This window comes from Pygocentrus nattereri, chromosome 3 (genome assembly GCF_015220715.1).
Source record: "Pygocentrus nattereri isolate fPygNat1 chromosome 3, fPygNat1.pri, whole genome shotgun sequence".
NCBI classification, from domain to species: domain Eukaryota; kingdom Metazoa; phylum Chordata; class Actinopteri; order Characiformes; family Serrasalmidae; genus Pygocentrus; species Pygocentrus nattereri.
Genome location: NC_051213.1, coordinates 23,288,808 through 23,306,383, shown reverse-complemented (window position 1 = coordinate 23,306,383; position 17,576 = coordinate 23,288,808). Strand labels below are relative to the sequence as shown.

The 17,576-nt window shown below is 41.0% G+C and overlaps 1 protein-coding gene across 3 annotated transcripts; it reads right to left on the bottom strand.

Annotated features, from left to right (window-relative positions):
• Window positions 1-1,994: 1,994 nt before the first annotated feature.
• Window positions 1,995-14,982, bottom strand: LOC108433597 (Scm polycomb group protein homolog 1). 3 transcript variants are annotated; one of them, XM_017708276.2, is made up of 16 exons: window positions 14,899-14,982; window positions 13,479-13,526; window positions 13,292-13,369; window positions 12,866-12,936; window positions 12,443-12,677; window positions 11,547-11,635; window positions 10,820-11,066; window positions 7,683-7,936; window positions 7,362-7,520; window positions 7,026-7,152; window positions 6,594-6,794; window positions 5,847-6,014; window positions 5,470-5,598; window positions 5,162-5,296; window positions 4,514-4,656; window positions 1,995-4,351 (listed from the first exon to the last, which is right to left on the bottom strand). In XM_017708276.2, the coding sequence occupies exons 2-16, from the start codon at window positions 13,501-13,503 to the stop codon at window positions 4,229-4,231; spliced, it is 2,184 nt and encodes a 727-aa protein (XP_017563765.1). In that variant the 5' UTR covers window positions 13,504-13,526; window positions 14,899-14,982; the 3' UTR covers window positions 1,995-4,228. The 3 variants fall into 3 exon arrangements, with proteins under 3 accessions (XP_017563765.1, XP_017563764.1, XP_017563766.1); XM_017708275.2 differs by lacking the exon at window positions 14,899-14,982 and adding an exon at window positions 14,147-14,630; XM_017708277.2 differs by lacking the exon at window positions 14,899-14,982 and adding an exon at window positions 14,147-14,630 and having other exon boundaries at window positions 10,820-11,063.
• Window positions 14,983-17,576: the final 2,594 nt, after the last annotated feature.

The following is a 17,576-nucleotide window of genomic DNA, read 5'->3' as shown; positions in this document are numbered from 1 at the left end:
CATTAAAATAAATACACTTTGGAGTATTGCTGCCAGGTAAAGGCAAAAAAAAAAAAACCTGTTTTTTTCTCTTTCTAATGCAGCAGATATTGACTTAATGTATCTAAATAATGACCAAATACCTCACAATAATTACTTATTGTCTCAAAATAATGACAATTATTACGTTATTGTTACACAATATCTCAATGTAGTAAGCCAATATTTTGAGAAAATAAGTCATTATTGCAACATGTTTCGATAAAATAAGACAAGTATTTTGAGTCAATGTTGGGAGATATTATTTTAACATATGTTAAGTCAGAATTTTTAGAAAAACTCAATACATTTTATTGCTTATTTATTCATTATTTTAATTTAATTTCACACAGTATGTTATTATCCCATGTTTTAAGAATATGTTTTAAGAACTTTACATGTTTAAGAATTTTAATGTTTTAAGAACATATGTCATTATTTTGACATATTAAGGCCTACCTGGCAAAAATTTGCTTCCATACCTTTGAATACAAGTCTGTCTACTCATTGTTTTGATGCTTTTAAAGATTCCAAAATACTATATTGTAAAATCCATCCATCCATCCATCCATCCATCCATCCTCTAAGCCACTTCTCCGTCAGGGTCGCAGGGGGGGGGTGGAGCCTATCCCAGCAGTCTTCTGGCGGAAGGCAGGATACACCCTGGACAGGTCGCCAGTCCATCGCATGGCAGACAGACAGACAGACAGTCACTCACACACTAGGGGCAATGTAGCATGTCCAATTGGCATGACTGCATGCAAACCCACGCAGACACAGTCAGAACATGCAAACTCCACACAGAGAGGATCCTGGTCGCCCGGCCGGGGAATCGAACCCAGGCCCTCCTCAGCGCTACCCACCACGCCACCGTGCCGCCCTATTTAAATACACTACTGGACTACACAAACAGTACAAGAAGAACTGGGACAGTTTTGACTTAGATGTCTGCATGTTACTAGATGATGATATGTATTCAGATGACCCATTGCTCTTGATTATTTTCACTGGAAGATTTTAAATGACTCCCACTAGTCTCGATTTTGGCTCAGGCTTGACTTGAAGTGATAGTCTTCATCATGTGCTAATCACATCCAAAAAAAAAAAAACAAAAACATGACGGTAATACAATATGGCCTTGTACCAATATGGCCAAGATTCAAAGCTGGGATACTGTAAAACATTTCTGGTCAGAGGGCTTTCCCAATACATCCACTACTGAAAGATGAAAGTGAATCATGTGACTTTCATGCACATAAACTACTACAAGGCGCACACAAGCACAAGCTTTGTGGGTTAGGTCAGTTAACTGATCTCTTGGAGGTTCCTTCCTGTTTGCTGCGAGGATGTGGTAAGATTTACAGTATGTTGCATCTCTCTTTGCAGTTTACATGTGCGTATGCCAGCAAGTGAGGGCCATGTGCCCTATCTTGTCAACACCAACACCTATTCACATGAAAAGTCTATCAAAACATCAATCTAGAAATACATATATATTGAAATGTTATCAGGCTAGCATTATGCACTGTAATGATATGTATGGAGGACAGTCTAGCCACATGCAGTTCTTGCAGAGGAAGGTCCAATGATTAAAACAGAATATTTTGTTTTGCAGCTACTGTGAAGCTTTAATGATGTTACACAATGTGTATTTGGTAAAAGACTGTGGAGCCATACAGCTAAGGTGATCATTATGCCTACAGGAGCAAAAAAATTCTCTATTAAGGTATTTACCATGCTGTATTCAAACTGTAGAGAATGAGAGTTAAAACGTGCATGATTACCGCAGCACATTTCTAAACAGGCTCCCACACGCAGGCCCTGAAAGACTATAAAAATAATTTGCTGCCCCCTTGTGTTGATTTGCTGGTAGAAACAGTGTGGGTGACATTTTCGGCAGTAAATTCAATGCACGTTCATCATACTCTGTTCTAATTCTATTCAGTCAGTTTTTCAATGACACACAAAACAAAAAGTTTTACAAGTTTTAGAAGACTTTATATTTTTTGTTTTTACCCTTACTGAGTAGAACACTCTAACAATATAGTATAAAAAATTAAAAAAGTACAAATAACAGACACCATGTAAACATCAAGACAATACAAAAGACACATCAACATAGCAGTAACTGCAAGTTAGGTGTTATGTATAAAGTACAGTATTAAGCATGAAAAAGCGTCTCTGAAGGAGACATCAGTCAGAACCAATCCCAAAGTCCGGTGGGAGAGATCTAGTGTTTAAGTTTATTAAAGAAAATTGATTTTTATAGAAAAAATCCTTGTTGACTGGAGCTGTAAAATACACGATAAAAATAAAGATATGTCTTAAAAATGAAGGCCCAAAAAAGGCCTAGATACTGTCCACACAGATCTGATCCTGCATAACTCGATACCTTGGCAGAAACAAGAACACATATAACTTTCAGGATGGAACAGCATAATGAGAAATGTGCGTGGGACAGCTGACCCTAGCATGGAACCAGGGAGAAGGGCGCTACATGTGGCACCAACACGGACAAGAACAAAGAGGAACAAGTACATATATATGCAAATGTTTGAGCACCCTAGGCCAAATGACATATTTTTTATTTTAGAAATGAAAAGTAAACATAACCTCTGCAGCAAAACATCTTATTTTTCTTCTTTCAATTGTTAAGGCACATTTACTTTATATAATGTGCTCTGCCATGTTCAAAACTTTGGACAACCTGTCAGTTGTAAACTCTCAGAACCTAATTAAGAAGCTTAATACACTTTTTAAACAATGTAATTCCATGACTTCTTCATGACTTTTCCATGACATTAAAAAAAATGTTAATGCCAAACATTTAGCACGCTGGACGCTATATCATCTATACCAAAATACTATGACACTGACATATAAAGTCCTGTTTCAGTAATAATGTTAGCAATATATTTATCAGGTAAGAACCATTTAATTTTGTGCACGTTACCCATGGTATGTTTTTTGCAATCTAGATTCTTCAGTGCACAAAATGTGATGACAAAAAAGTTTTCTAGCACTTACTATATTCCATGACTTTTCCAAGATTTCTGTATGAGCCTTGTATAAACTTATGAGTCCTTCTTGCCAGATGATTGCAGTGCAAATTAATTCTCTGACTCCTCAAACTTTGTTAACACTCAACAACCTTGGGCTCATCTAAACAGCTGGCTGAGGATCTGAAAAGCACTGTCCAACAAATCTTAAAAACTGGCAGTTCAGGGGGGAATGACCTGCATGGAAGAGACATTAGAAGGAAATCTCACCTGTGACTTCATGTCTGAAATATGCAAGACAGCATTTAGAGACGTCATTTTGGAAACGTGAGAAAGAGAGGTGCAGCACTTAATCTAAAGAACACCTTAAAAGCTGTTAAGCATGCGGCTGTGTCTATTTATGCTTTGCTGTTGTGTGTCAGGCAGTGGCCCTGGTAATGCTGCATGGATAGATGGAAGAATGGATTTCAGAAAATTCTAGAAGCAACTGTGACAGTCAGTCAAGGAACTGAAGCTGAAACGAGACTGGCTTCTACAACAGGACAATGATCCAAAACATACCTCAAAATCCACAAAGACCAATTTCAAGAAATACAAGTTGAAGCCTTTGGAATGGTCCTCCTAGTCTCCTGACTTAAACACCATTGAGAATCTGCAGGTAGATCATTAACATGCTTTGCATGCAAGACAGATCAAGATGGCACAAGACTGGAAAAGTTCAGCAAAGAACAGTGGGTAAAATACCTAAAATGGGAACATAAAGACTCCTAGCTACCTAAAAAAGGTGTGTGCAAGCTGTGATATCTGCAAAATGGGGTGCTACTTAGTATTGACTTTTAGTAACTTTTGCACATGCCACAATTACTATTTTTTTACAGTTTTAAAAGTTTTTTTAGATAATGAAATATATGAAAAAACCTGCACATTAATATTTTTAATAATTTGCTTCATAGGTTGCGCTTATTACTTTTCCCTTCAAAATTCAACAAAATATGTAATTTGGTCCGAGGTGCCCAAATATTTGCAACGGCTGTAGGTAACAACAGACGAATGGACACAAATTCAGAAATGATCAGGCTGAAAGCCTGGCGACCACTGCTACAGTATGCTTCAGTATGCTTCATTGGGCATATGTTGCCAGTATGCCATGTGCTTGAAAAGGGTAGATAGGGGGGTTGGGATTTGGGAAATGGCCCTGGAGCCTTTCGAGATCAGCGACCCTGTTTTAGTCTGTCAATATGAAAGGTGAGCTTGAGGGCAGGACCAAGCTTCAGGCCCATGTACTTCATCATCATGTCACTGCGTAGCAAGAGCAGAGCCTTCCCGTCAATCTCCTAAAACATGCCAATGACAATAATTAGAGACCATCACAAAGTCAGAATCCACCATAATCAAACTGTAATGAAGTACACACTGAGAGAGCTCTGGGCTTTTCCTAACTGTTTCACACTTCTCAAATGTCTTTGGGTTAGGTGCAGGATTATCCTTGTACATACATGTTTGCGAAATAGGTCTGCATGTGGGCCAAGCTGAGGGTCTACATCTCTGATGAACTGCATGACATCCTCCACTGTCCACAGGTTTGGGTTCTGGCCACTAGGTCGAGGACTCTCTCTAGTGTTCAGGAAACGCTCTGAACCTGCACAGTGTATGGACAACAGTTAGTCCCAAACACTTATTTGTGCAAAAAAACCATCTACATATTTATGTTTAGTAGCAAAATAAACAAAAAACAACACACTCAACCACAAAACATTTACTGGAAGGAGAGCATCTTCAGTGGAAAGTATTTTATACATTACAAGACGGCATTAAACATACAATATTGTAATTGTATGCAAAAGCCACACTAAAAATATGCAAAATGCATAGCTCTTGTAAGCCTACATAATTGTGTGACATCAAAAGAAACAGAGGAAAGCAACAGTTAATTCATTTTTTATCTATAAACAAAAACAAAGGAAAATAAAAAACACTTTATAAACCTGAGAAATCAGAATGTGACATTAATGCCCAGCTGAGAGAGGCTTGTGTTTCTAAACCAATGGTGGTGGTGTTATAATACGTGAATTATGTGGTTTGAAATTAAAACAAATATTTATGATAATTACTAAAAGTCTGTGCCAGTATGTGTGTATACACACTTGCAGAGCCCAGGCGGTGTAGTTGGCTGGGGGAGCTACTACTCTGAGAGTGAGGGTGCAGTCCCAAATTCTTAGTGGGGGAGAGTGGAGTTTTCTCCAAGTGATCTGCTCCTCCATTCTCCACCAGAAAAGGCTCTGTTTACATACAGAAATACAGCATATATATATATATCTCATGATAAAACAGACATTTTATACAGTATACACTGGATTGAAAAGTGAAGAATAACAGCAGGCATATACATATGCTACTAGAGACTGACAAACCAAGCTTCAGTAGCAATCACACAAACTAATTAGTAGAGTACCTTCAGAGGAGAGGCGGTGGCTTTTTGACATTTTATGGGGCATGTGACTGTTGTTGTATGAGTCCTGAAAAAATCTTTTAGTACCTCGACCCAGTCCTGAACTGAGACACTCTGCAAAACCCCTCCTCTCTGACAAACAGGGGAGAGGCAAACACATATAAATATACAATTATACAAGTGCAACAGCCATCATCCACTATGCTCTATCATCATCAGAAAGCCATCAAATGAGTTCAGTAGAGTGGTTGGGTGGAACATGTGTTAATGGAGTTAGAGTATTAACTTTTTGTACAAGACTGGAGAGTGTTTAAGTGAAGATATTATGTGTGTGTAAAAGTGAATGTTGCAAGTGTATATGAGTGTATATGACAGCAGACCTGTGTAGGTGTGGCTGTCATAGTGTATCCCTCCCAGAGGCACAGGTTGGCTGCCAAACAAAGGGTCACAGTGCAGGTTGTGGCAGAGCTTCTCCAGGAAGCGTAGTACGTACGTCACACTGTTCACTGCTGGCAAAGTCAGTGTGTGTTGCTGCTGGTCAAAGTGGGCTGCAGGGAAAAAGGGGAGAATTTAGGGTCAAACAGCAATGCTATCCAGCACAGGGGTGTCCAGTCTTATCTGCAAAGGGCCAGTGTGGCTGCAGAGTTTCATTGCAAATAAGCAGAAGCACAGAACTGATAAAATGTGCTCTTGCTTTGTTGGAATGAATATCTGCAATTACACAAGTCCTTTATGTATAAGATTACAAACCCCTGTTCTAGTGACTACAGAATTAGACGCTGAATAAAAAATGAAAGGGCACAAGAACCTAGAGACGATGTTTGCAGACGGTTTTGAATTACAATAAATAAATGTAATGTAAATAAATATTATACATAATTACATAAATCAACTGCATAGTTACTTTTGATTTACAATCTGTTTCAACTGGTTTTTATTTTTGCATTTCAGCAGCATGGCAAACAGAAAGACAAAAGATTTACTCTTCTACATACACAAATGTGGTATCACTTGAAGGTTCAGAACCCACATATCTTTAGCATTTCTCCGTTTAGAGCAATATAGGCATACACACAACGGAGGACCTAATATGCTAAGGTGGAGACCAAGTGTATGCACATGCTGACCTGAGATGAGCTCTCCCCCGTGGCCTGCTTTGAGACAGTTGAAAACAGAACTCTGGTTAAGTGCACAGTCCACACAGGCCTGCACACACTGCTGCAGCACTGAGGATGCCCGGCCAGGGCCAAAGTGATCGGGCAGAGCCTGCACCCGCCGTGCGTCCAAGTGAGGACCAACCTTCCCATGCTTATTCAGATAAACACACACTGGAATGCACATAGACAGCCAGCGTTCAGCACCATGTCACCACACACATATAGAACAACTAGAGAGGTGTCTGCTTAAATACTAAGACTCACTAAAGGCAAAGAAATTTAAATGATGATGTGTGACATACTAAAGTAATAAAAGAGTACCAACCCAATATTAATATCAATAAAATTCAAATGATACCCATCCCTAGACTTAATAGGTGAGACTAAAACTGCCTTCAGTACCCGTTGGAGCTTGCAAAGCGGCACTGGGGATGGTGGCATTATCCAGTGGCACAGAGCTGGTGTCTGGCTCTGGAGTGCTGCTAGTGGGAGAGATGGGTACTGGGTCAGGCACCACCCGTGGCTTCCTCTGTTTTATGAAAAGGATCACACACACACACACACACACACACACACACACACACACACACACACACACACATATATATATTTCTGTCAATTTACATTAAACAAGTATTCAATCCCATAATTATACATCCACAACACAAATAATGAAAGACACAGGATGAAGTGACATCATTAAGTGCTGCATTAAAGCCAAAGCTAAAAGTCAAAAACCTTGCTGCCAGGTTTAGGGCCTCTCTTTTTTGGGACCTTCAGGAGCTCTGTCTCATCCTGCTGTAGTCTTTGAGCCCAGCTGGCTGGTAGTCGGCTTCGGGGTCTACCAGGACCTGTCATTGCTCCTTCCAACCACACAGCCCGCTTAGCCCAGCTCAGCTACAGCAGAAACACACACATAAATACAAATACAAAAAGAGATTGCTCAGACATAACAGGCAGATAGTGAGAGAAACAATGAAGATTAAAACTTAAAACATGCAAGCTTTTGTAGGAGGCCACTAAAAGTCTATCCCCTGAATATTCTTGTCTATGGTGTACCTTGTTCCCAGGCTTAGGGCCTCTCTTCTTGGGGATTTTGACTGGTCCCAGTAATTTTCCAGACTGGTCTGCCTGGAGCTCGACAGTCACTGTTGTGCCTTTCTGGTTCCAGAGGCTGGTCAACTTGCTTTTCCTGCGCCCAGGCTTCCGTCCCTTCTGGGCTGGAGGCCTGGCGGGCATGGGGTGCATGCCTGTGCCCTCCACACCACTGTCAGGCAGGGCGCTTAGAGTACCCAGCTGTTTCGGTAACCCCACTGACAAGAGAGATGAAGAGAAGAACTAGAGTGAGACGACTGGAATGATTAGATGTTAGAAATCTCTGCAACCTGATGCAATGTTATTAATGCAATGTTATTAAAGTGATCTTATTCAGATCTGTTAGATGGGTCTTCCTCATTTGGCTGCTGCACAGTGTAAACTCCAGCATACTTCAAAGGCATAGCTTTTTAGAAAAAAGAATATCAAGTTGATACAGACCCCCTTAAATGTGTCCAGTGCTTTAAAAAAAAGGTAAATCAAAAAGCTGGTATGGGCAGGATCTTAGGGTTCAGTAATTTAAACAGTGCTGGCTTTGAAAAATGGATGCATCCTTATTTATATTGTACCTTGACTGCTGAGGCAATAGTGAGACACTTCAGAATCAAACTCAGTAATAAGAAAAACATCACAGTCATGGCCATAACAAACATGTGGTAGACAACAGCACTGCAAGGCTTTTGTTTTCAGGGCCATGGTGACCCATTTTGCTTTGAGCCGGTGAACAAAGACACGAGTTGTGTTACACATTCCTGCTACCAGTGGCTCCTTTAGCTCAGGGTGAATGAGTTTGAGAGAGAGAGAGAGAGAGAGAGAGAGAGAGAGAGAGAGAGAGAGAGAGAGAGAGAAAGAGAGAAAGAGAGACAGAGAGAGAAGAGGAAGAACTATTTACAAAGCAAGGCTACTAGGCCTAAACAAAATAATGTAGAAGAGCTTAATAATGAATACTAAACAGGAAAGAACTGAATAGTGAGCTTTTGTGCAAAATGGATAAAAACCTGGCAAATTCAGAAATACAAGTAACAGCAAAAAGAAAAACACCTAGGTCTAAAACACAGCTTTTTAGAGAGCTCTCTCATCCTGTCTGTTTCAAACAAACGCATGCAGGCACACCTTTCAGAGCAGGAGTTTTACGCACCTGTACAGGCAGCCAGTTCTGCAGTTCACAACAAGCTAAGGAGCACCAGAGAGTTTCACACACAGCCCGGCTCAAGAGCCAAAGAGACACACACACACACACAGAGACTGTCTGCAAGACGGCCTGACCTAAAGCTGGTGTGTATGTGCAAGTGTAAGTGCATGATTGGGGTGTTACAGGCTCTACACACTTCCTTCCTGCCCTTAGTTTCGATGTACTCATTAAAACCTGGCAAAACAAAGCCAGGAGAAGGTGATGTCCTGCATGTTTTTGATTTTGGCCTGTAGTCCTGAGAGAGATTAACACACACCAGCAGTGTGGCAGCTATGTTCCAATGCAGGGACACAAAGCAATAAAAGCATAGCTTTTCCCACAGCTTATAAAATACAGGTTCTTTCAACTTCTTATTTTCTTACTCTACTACCTATCCCTCATAAGGGGCCCCTTCACTCATATGCACAATTTGCATATGTTGCTCATGCTGAGCACACAAGTGTGAAGTTTTGAGGTCTGTGTCATCATCCAGAACACAGACAATACACAGAGCAGTGTCTGATTAACCACTAGTCAGTTTTATCACTGGAGGATTTACTACACAATCCAGCATAATTATTAAACTCAGCATAATTATTTAAATCTGACCACAGCTTAACAACAAAAGAGCTAACTTGTTATAGCTCTAACATGTTTAGCAGTGAGCAATGTCTGTTTATTTGAGCTTGACCTGTTTCTGTCTTCATTTGGAAGCTAAGTATTGAGAGTTAGAAAGCAAGATAGTTAGTTAACCAACCAATCTGCCCACTTTAGGCTGTACTTTAAAAAGGACAATGAAATAGTTAATCACAGTATTTATGTGTCAGTTAATTGTAAGCTAAAATTTCACGATTGTGACAGGATTCCAAAATACATCACTGGAAAAGACAAACAACATTTTCTCTGAAGACTTAAAAAACATAAAGCACTGTGATAGAAAATGCGTATTAAGCTGTTTCTGTTCCAAGCTGCTTTAATTGAACCTACACTACTGCACTGTTGGATTTGTCTCTTCCATATAATAAAATCAGCACACAGCTTACCACAACTAGGTCCACAGCTTTCCAGATTTGTGTGAGGTCCTAGTCTCACTGTTAACTTTACATGAGCCTATTAAAGTCTCTCCCCTCCTTTCTTCCTCGCTCCTTGATGAAACTTGATGGCCCCATGGCCTCTCTTTCACCCTCTCATCCACAGTCCCACCCTTAGAGTTGTGCCACTCCTTTTCTTTCTCTTTTCCTCCCTCCTCTTACATGACTGTAACCCTCTGACTCACTTTCTTTCGTTCCCTTCACTCTCTCAGTGTCTGGGAAGCCCCTGGGAACAGGTGCCAATGCGAGGCCACTGTTGGGTGCTTAGCGTTAAATAAGGGCTTCAGTGCCAGCTGGACAAGTGCCAAGAGCTTGTAAAGCAAACACGCCTGCAAAAATCACTCTCTTTCACTTCTTCTGTGACTCTACTCACTGGAAACTCAGACACACGTGTTCCTGATCCTGTATCCCTTTTACTCATCTTTCATATTTACTAAAGTTTACTCCTGTAACTGGGTCAGTTTTTTTACAGCATCCATCTCCGGCTAAATATTTTTACCTTGTGTTAACTCATCCAATCAAATTAACATTTGGCTCTTGTGCCTGACCAGTAAACCACTACTACATACAAAAAACTAATTTCTTTAGTAATTATTACTTTATAGACACATCTTCCAGTAGCAGAAAATAATCTGCCTTGCTGTTGTTTACTCACAAGGCCCAATCAACCTTATACTTTGACATCAACCAGCTTTACTTCAACATCGTGTATTTTTACCGCCACTTTTGTTTGGTTGCCCATTTCAGCATTATGCAGCTCTGTGTCCAAATGCCAACAAAACCACCTTGAGATCTTATGGTGGGAATTTACATAAAAACAGACCAGAGGAGACAGACACCTTTAGTGCCAGGCGGCTGCAGATTGTCTCCAGTAAGTGCGCACCAGCCCACAGGAAAGATATCTCTCGAGTCATAGCGGCAGTAGTAGTCGAACGCGCCCCTCCAGCCGTCAAAGGTGACCAGCACCTCTACGCCTCGGAGCGCCCCTACGGTGGCAGGGCAGATGAAGTGTGGGTTCTTCCTGTCTACTGCCTCCAGCTTCATACCCACCTGGAAACAATTCTGCTCTGGAGAGGGAGGCTCCTGCTGAGTAATCAGAGAGAGAGAGAGAGAGAGAGAGAGAGTGAGAGAGAGAATGAGAAAATCATCATACGAAAGAAATTGTGGATTAGTCAATCAGAATTTAACTGGTAAATAAGCAATTTGTTTAAGTGGTAAATGACTCATTGGACTCAAGCTTGCTTTTTGAATAAAAATACATCAATAGTACATGAAGGCTGTTACACTGCACTGATAGACATACCAATATCAGTATCAGCCCTGACAACTTACACTGATTTCACATTTTAATATTTATTTAGCACATTTTATCAGAATGGTACCACTGAATATAGTTATTTTAAACAAACACAAACAAGACAAAGCAAAAAATGCCTGGCTAAAAAGTAAAATATACTGATTATGCATATAACTGGTAAGTGAAAATGGTGAAATAGAGAAATTATATATAGGAGAAAGAATAAGAATGTCAGAAATGTGTGAATGTTTGGAATCACAGACAAGTACCTTGTGAAAGATGCGTGATGGTGCCATCTCAGCACCGTTGAGTGTTTTCAGGAGGAACATAGGCCAAGATGATGCATTCAGTCTGAACCCTACAGAACATTCACAGTCAGAAATCAACTTAATAAATCTGTCAAAGGAAACAGTTCATCTCTCAGGTGCTGAAGTTTAAAAGGTGCCAATATACTGAAATACTAACACAAGTTCAGTACTATATAATAATTGTATGCAACTTCTGACTGACTGAATCAAATTGCCATATGCTGCAAGATATGGACAAAATTATATATTACAATTACATTGTTTCATGGCACTGTGCGTTGTAATACATTAATAACACATTCAGCTTGCTTTATGAATGTTACTGTTATATATTTTCACATTTTTGTAGGATTTTTTACACAATGCAGTCTTCTGCAATACCGGTACTCTGTTAATGACCGGTACTGTGAGTCCCTATATTACCCCATGCAACAAGAACACAAAATAATAATCATGTTCGCTTGGTCAGCAGTGACATCTAGGGGACAGTAAAGGTTTTACTAAAGACTTTGTAAACAGACAAAAACAAAAAACTATTCCTACCATTACCAGCATCCACAAAATTCCAGCAAAAGCAGAGATACAGTGATACAGTGCCACAGTGAAGTCTGAATGGCCTTATTCCAGTATTTCTTAAATGTGACTGCCAGTAATAACAGCATGGGTGCACCACATTCATTGGATAAAACTGTGCTCAATAATGTGTGTCAAACAGATTTTGAATAGCAGGAACCTCACAAGCAATGTAAACATAATTATTTGCTGGTTAATAAACAAATACTTTAAGAAAAAAAATCTAAAACGCTAACTTGGAACTCTTTGATATAACTGTGTGCAACTATGAGTGTAGTCCTCACCCAGGGGCGGCTGCAACATGCCTCCACTCTTCTCGCAGCTGCCGATGGGCTGGATCTCAGCAGAGTCCACCAGGCGCCAGAAGTCGTTCTTGTTGTCGCTGCCATCCAGGCGCAGCCGGAGGCGTGAGCCAGTCATCCCCACCACTGTGGCAATGCAGGTGGACGTGGTGTTCCTGGGGTCCTGGGCCTCCAGCTTCATTCCTGCCTTGAACTCATTTACTGGGGGTGTAGTGCTCTGCGGAGCATTAACGTGCAGCATCAGTAGCCTTACAGATCTACAACAGTACTAAAATCACTTTCAACTGATGATGAGAAATCCTCTTACAAGACCTATGATTATATGGATGTTCAAGATACATTGAGGATGCTACTCAGCTTAGCTGCTGAACTAACCATGTTTCTAACCAACAGAAGAAAACTCACCTGTTTAAAGCAATTTGCAGGGGCAGCTAAAGCACCTGTCTCTTTCAGATACTTCTCCCAACTGAAGTGCCCTGAGGAGAAACAGGAACAAAAATATTTTAACCCTGTAGGCCTATCTATGCGCTAAAGGGCAGTAATATACATGCATGGGTACTATTTTTGTCCTTCAGCTGACAGCCTGCTTGTGAAGACAGCACTCTATAGCTCGCACATGGCTAATACTGTTTAAAATAGAAAATCTGAGGGTCTGAACCAAATGAGAATCAGCTTTCACTCTCTTGCAGTAATTCTGAAACCAAGCATGCTTTCAGATGCCCTTCGTAAGTCTTCTCACTGGGTACATTGAAGTTCTCTGTGCTAATTTTGAAAACCAGATAACGCTGATGGAGTCACAATTCAAATATGAACTTGTGGTGGTATACGTGCCTTGATACTGTGATGGAACTCGTGAGGGTCGCCCACTGCGAGGGTGCTTGATCTGCTTGGCATCTTTCCACTCAATAGCTGAAGGAAGGTAGAAGGACATCACATACTGTATTGTGAAAATGAAAAGGCTTTGGGAAAATAAACAGCATACACAGTAGAAGTTGCATGCAGCTCTAAACGCATTTACCTTTCTGTGGCACAGGTTTTCTCATGATCCTGCAATATTTTGATCTTTCTGTTAAATAAATAAAAAAAAAACTTTGACACAGCAGCAGAATTCAAGCAGCTACACATCTTTTCACATTATGATACAAGCAGCTAGGGCAATGTACATGTACTGGCCTTCTTCTATATTTTTTCTGTTGCCCAGAAGGGTGGTAAGGGTGGTAAGGGAGGTAAGGGAACGCAGAGACACCAACCCAAAAAACAAGGGAGCAAAAAAAAAAAAAAAATGCTGTCAGACCGTTAGCCATGATCTAGAAACATCTTCCTCTTTACTTTCCTCAACCACACTGCGATGTGACCACAAACGTCGTAGACGGTCAGACGTTGGGCAAGACGAGGTCAGTGAAGTGAAATGGAAGGGTTACCGTTTCTCACCAGGGCTTAGGTGCGCACTTAGAGAAGTAAAAAGGCCACTTCAGATAACGCAGTTCCTGTACCACCATGCTCACTTTCACTAGCCGAAGCAATTCAAACATGAAAAATACGCACCTAAAATAACGTCTACGGTTACAACGTGTGCCGCGTAGCTGTACGATACAGTCCTGAGTATTTCAGTATCCGTTAGTCCGACAAGTATGTGAATACCCTAATCCCAGAAAAACAGTAATAACGTACACAACGACGAGTTACCTTAGTTCTGCATTAGTGTATTGAAAAACGGTTCCTTCTGTTGGACTGTCGTTTTCTTCTTTCTTTCAAAAGAAGAGCGCCTTTTTGCGCCAAGAGGATGGCGTGCAAAAGCAGGCGACCGGTCCCTCCTCCTTCTTCTGCCCTCCTCGCAAAATGACAGCAGCAGCAACGTTATTTTCCTGGGACAAACAGCGAGTTCGCTAGCTAACTAACAGTACCACACACCCGGGGAGAGAACTGGGAGAACTGATAAAGCTGCCAAAAAAGGCTTTTCTAGCAACACACAACGAGATCCTCGACAACGACACATTACATAAAAACCGACCACAAAGCCAGCATTTGGACAGAACAAGGACCAAAGCGAAAAACGGCAATAAATAAACCAGCTCTGTCAGAGCGGCCAGCTAACATGAACATCACCGTCGTCTATCGTCTCACAGTTGTTTTCAAGACTCGCTGTGCGTATCTAGCTAAAGTGACCCAACTTGGAGCATTAATAGTGAAGCGTGGTGACAGAAATAATCAGTAGAGTTCACTGCTGATGTGAGTGTGTCAGTGAGTCTTCTGGTCCACGGGATGCTAGGCTAGTCAGGCTAACAACAACAGCAGCGTCTATCAGCTTATCTTAGCAACGTGGAGCCACTTCACTCAGTTTACTTTCCAAGCGTTTACTAAAGCCATGTTCATAACAGAGCACCTGTTGTAAAATAACGATATGGTCGGGGCGTATGCGTGTAAACATGGCCGGTTACCTTGTTCGGAAAGGTTTGTGTTAATTTCTCTAACGTGATGCTAGTCCGCCATGTTTTGTAGTGCGCTTGTAACGTTAGTCTGCTTGTTTTTTAGTGAGGGGAGGGAGAGAGTGGAGCTCTGCTCTAGACGGAGGGACCCTAACTTACACACAGTACCACAGCAGGAACTCTGCTTTTCCAAAAAGTTGGGCAGGAGTACTATGTGAAACTATAACATTTCTATAGTGCTGTATAATATTACCATAGCAGTGTGTTTTATGTGTAACTCACATTATTCCTGTAGTAGTCTGTAATGCTTCTGTAGTATCTTGTAGTGAAGCAACTGTCTGAATTTATTCTAAGATTCTTATAGTAATTCCTTTTTCTTAACGGTCCAGAGCCCAAGCGAGACCTTGTGTGCTGCAAATTAGAAAAATATCAGACCATGAAAACTAAACCCACTGACTGTCACTTTCCTGCTGCGTTCTTCTTCTTCTTCTTTCGGCTGCTCCCTTTAGGGGTCGCCACAGTGGATCATCTGCCTCCATCTTGCCCTATCTACTGCCTTCTCTACTTTCACACCAAGCATCTCCATGTCCACCTTCACTACATCCATAAACCTTCTCTGAGGTCTACCTCTTCTCCTTCTACCCGGCAGCTCCATCTCCAACATTCTTTGCCCAATATATCCACTATTCCTCCTCAACACATGTCCAAACCATCTCAACCTGGCCTCTCTGGCTTTATCTCCAAACTGCTCCACCTTCACTGTCCCTCTGATCTGCTCATTTCTAATCTTGTCCATCCTTGTCACTCCCAACGAAAATCTCAGCATCTTCATCTCCACCACCTCCAGCTCAGCCTCCTGTCTTTTAGACAGAGCCACAGTCTCCAAACCGTACATCATAGCAGGACACACTACTGTCTTGTAAACCTTCCCTTTCACTCTTGCTGCTATCCTTCTGTCACACATCAGCCCTGACACCCGTCTCTACCCACTCCATCCTGCCTGCACCCTCTTCTTCACCTCTTTTCTACACTGTCCATTGCTCTGGATGGTTGACCCAAGATATTTGAAGTCATCCACCTTTACGACATCTACTCCTTGTATCTTCACCTTTACACCTGCCTCCCTCTCATTCACACACATGTATTCCGTCTTGTCTCTACTGACCTTCATTCCTCTCCTCTCCAGTGCAAACCTCCTCCTCTCCAGATTCTCTTCCACCTGCTCTCTACTCTCACCACAAATTACAATGTCATCTGCAAACATCATGGTCCATGGAGCCTCCTGCCTGACCTCATCTGTCAACCTATCCATCACCATTGCAAACAAGAAGGGGCTCAAAGCTGATCCCTGATGTAACCCTACCTTCACCTTGAAACCATTTGTCACTCCAACTGCACACCTCACCACTGTCTCACTATCCTCATACATGTCCTGCACCACCCAAACATACTTTTCAGCTACACCCGACTTCCTCATACAGTACCACAGTTCTTCTCTTGATCCACAAAGACACAATGTAGCTCCTTCTGACCTTCTCTGTACTTCTCTACCAACACCCTCAACGCAAAAATTGCATCTGTGGTACTCTTTCTGGGCATGAAACCAAACTGCTGCTCACTGATTTGAACCTCTTGCCTTAGCCTTGCTTCAACAACTCTTTCCCATACCTTCTTGGTGTGGCTCATCAACTTTATACATCTGTAGTTACTGCACCCTTGTTCTTAAAAATGGGGACCAGTATACTACTTCTCCACTCATCAGGCATCCTCTCACTCTAAAGCATTCTGAATGTCCCAGTATATTCTGAAAAAAAGCAAGCTAGCCCTTACTAACTAATCCCATACATCCCACGTGTGATTGATCACATGTGGTAACACATTATGCTGTGAAATTGCACGTGATCATTGTTTTCACATGTGATCAAAAGTACACCTGTGCTATGTACATTTTATGTTATCATAACATGAAATCCAATTGAACAAATGACACTATGAAATTGCACTGTGAAAGCCATATGTTGTTATTTATGCATCTTATCTTTTATTATTCAGATTTTTTGTTACTAGATCGGTTAACAATCACACTGTGAGTAAAGTTAATTATATACATTTTCTCTATTTTAAATAATGTTACAGCTGACCCCAGAGTCTATTTAAAATCAGCAAGATAGCATTGGCAAAACGGACTGACAGACGAGTGAGTAAAAACATAACCTGGTGGTTACATATAATATTCCCAAATTAATTTCCGCACTTTTCTACATTCACAGAATTCAAAACATGTCAGGAAGAACAGTCTATCTATATAGTTTCATTATTTCTCTGTGATTGTTCTATTGCCCTGTCACCCACTATTTTTACTTGTGATGGAGCAAATTGCCTGTTCCACAGTTGCTTACATTGGGTTAAGTTAGTTAAGTTCAGGTGCAAAAGACAGCAAAGGTTCTTGCCACTAATTTTCACTGAGGACTAACTTTATGACTCTGATTGGGCTACTCAAGATAATGCACAGAGGTGGTCTGATTGGTATTACAGTAAAAAGATTTCAAACACTACTCATTTGGCATTGAGCAATTGATTAAAAAAGGAAGTATCAGTTACAAAAGCTGTTTTGTGCATGTGCGCTAAAACCTATACTTTAAAGTGACTGACAGTGATTGTCACAGCTAGATTTCTCTATATGCTTCTGC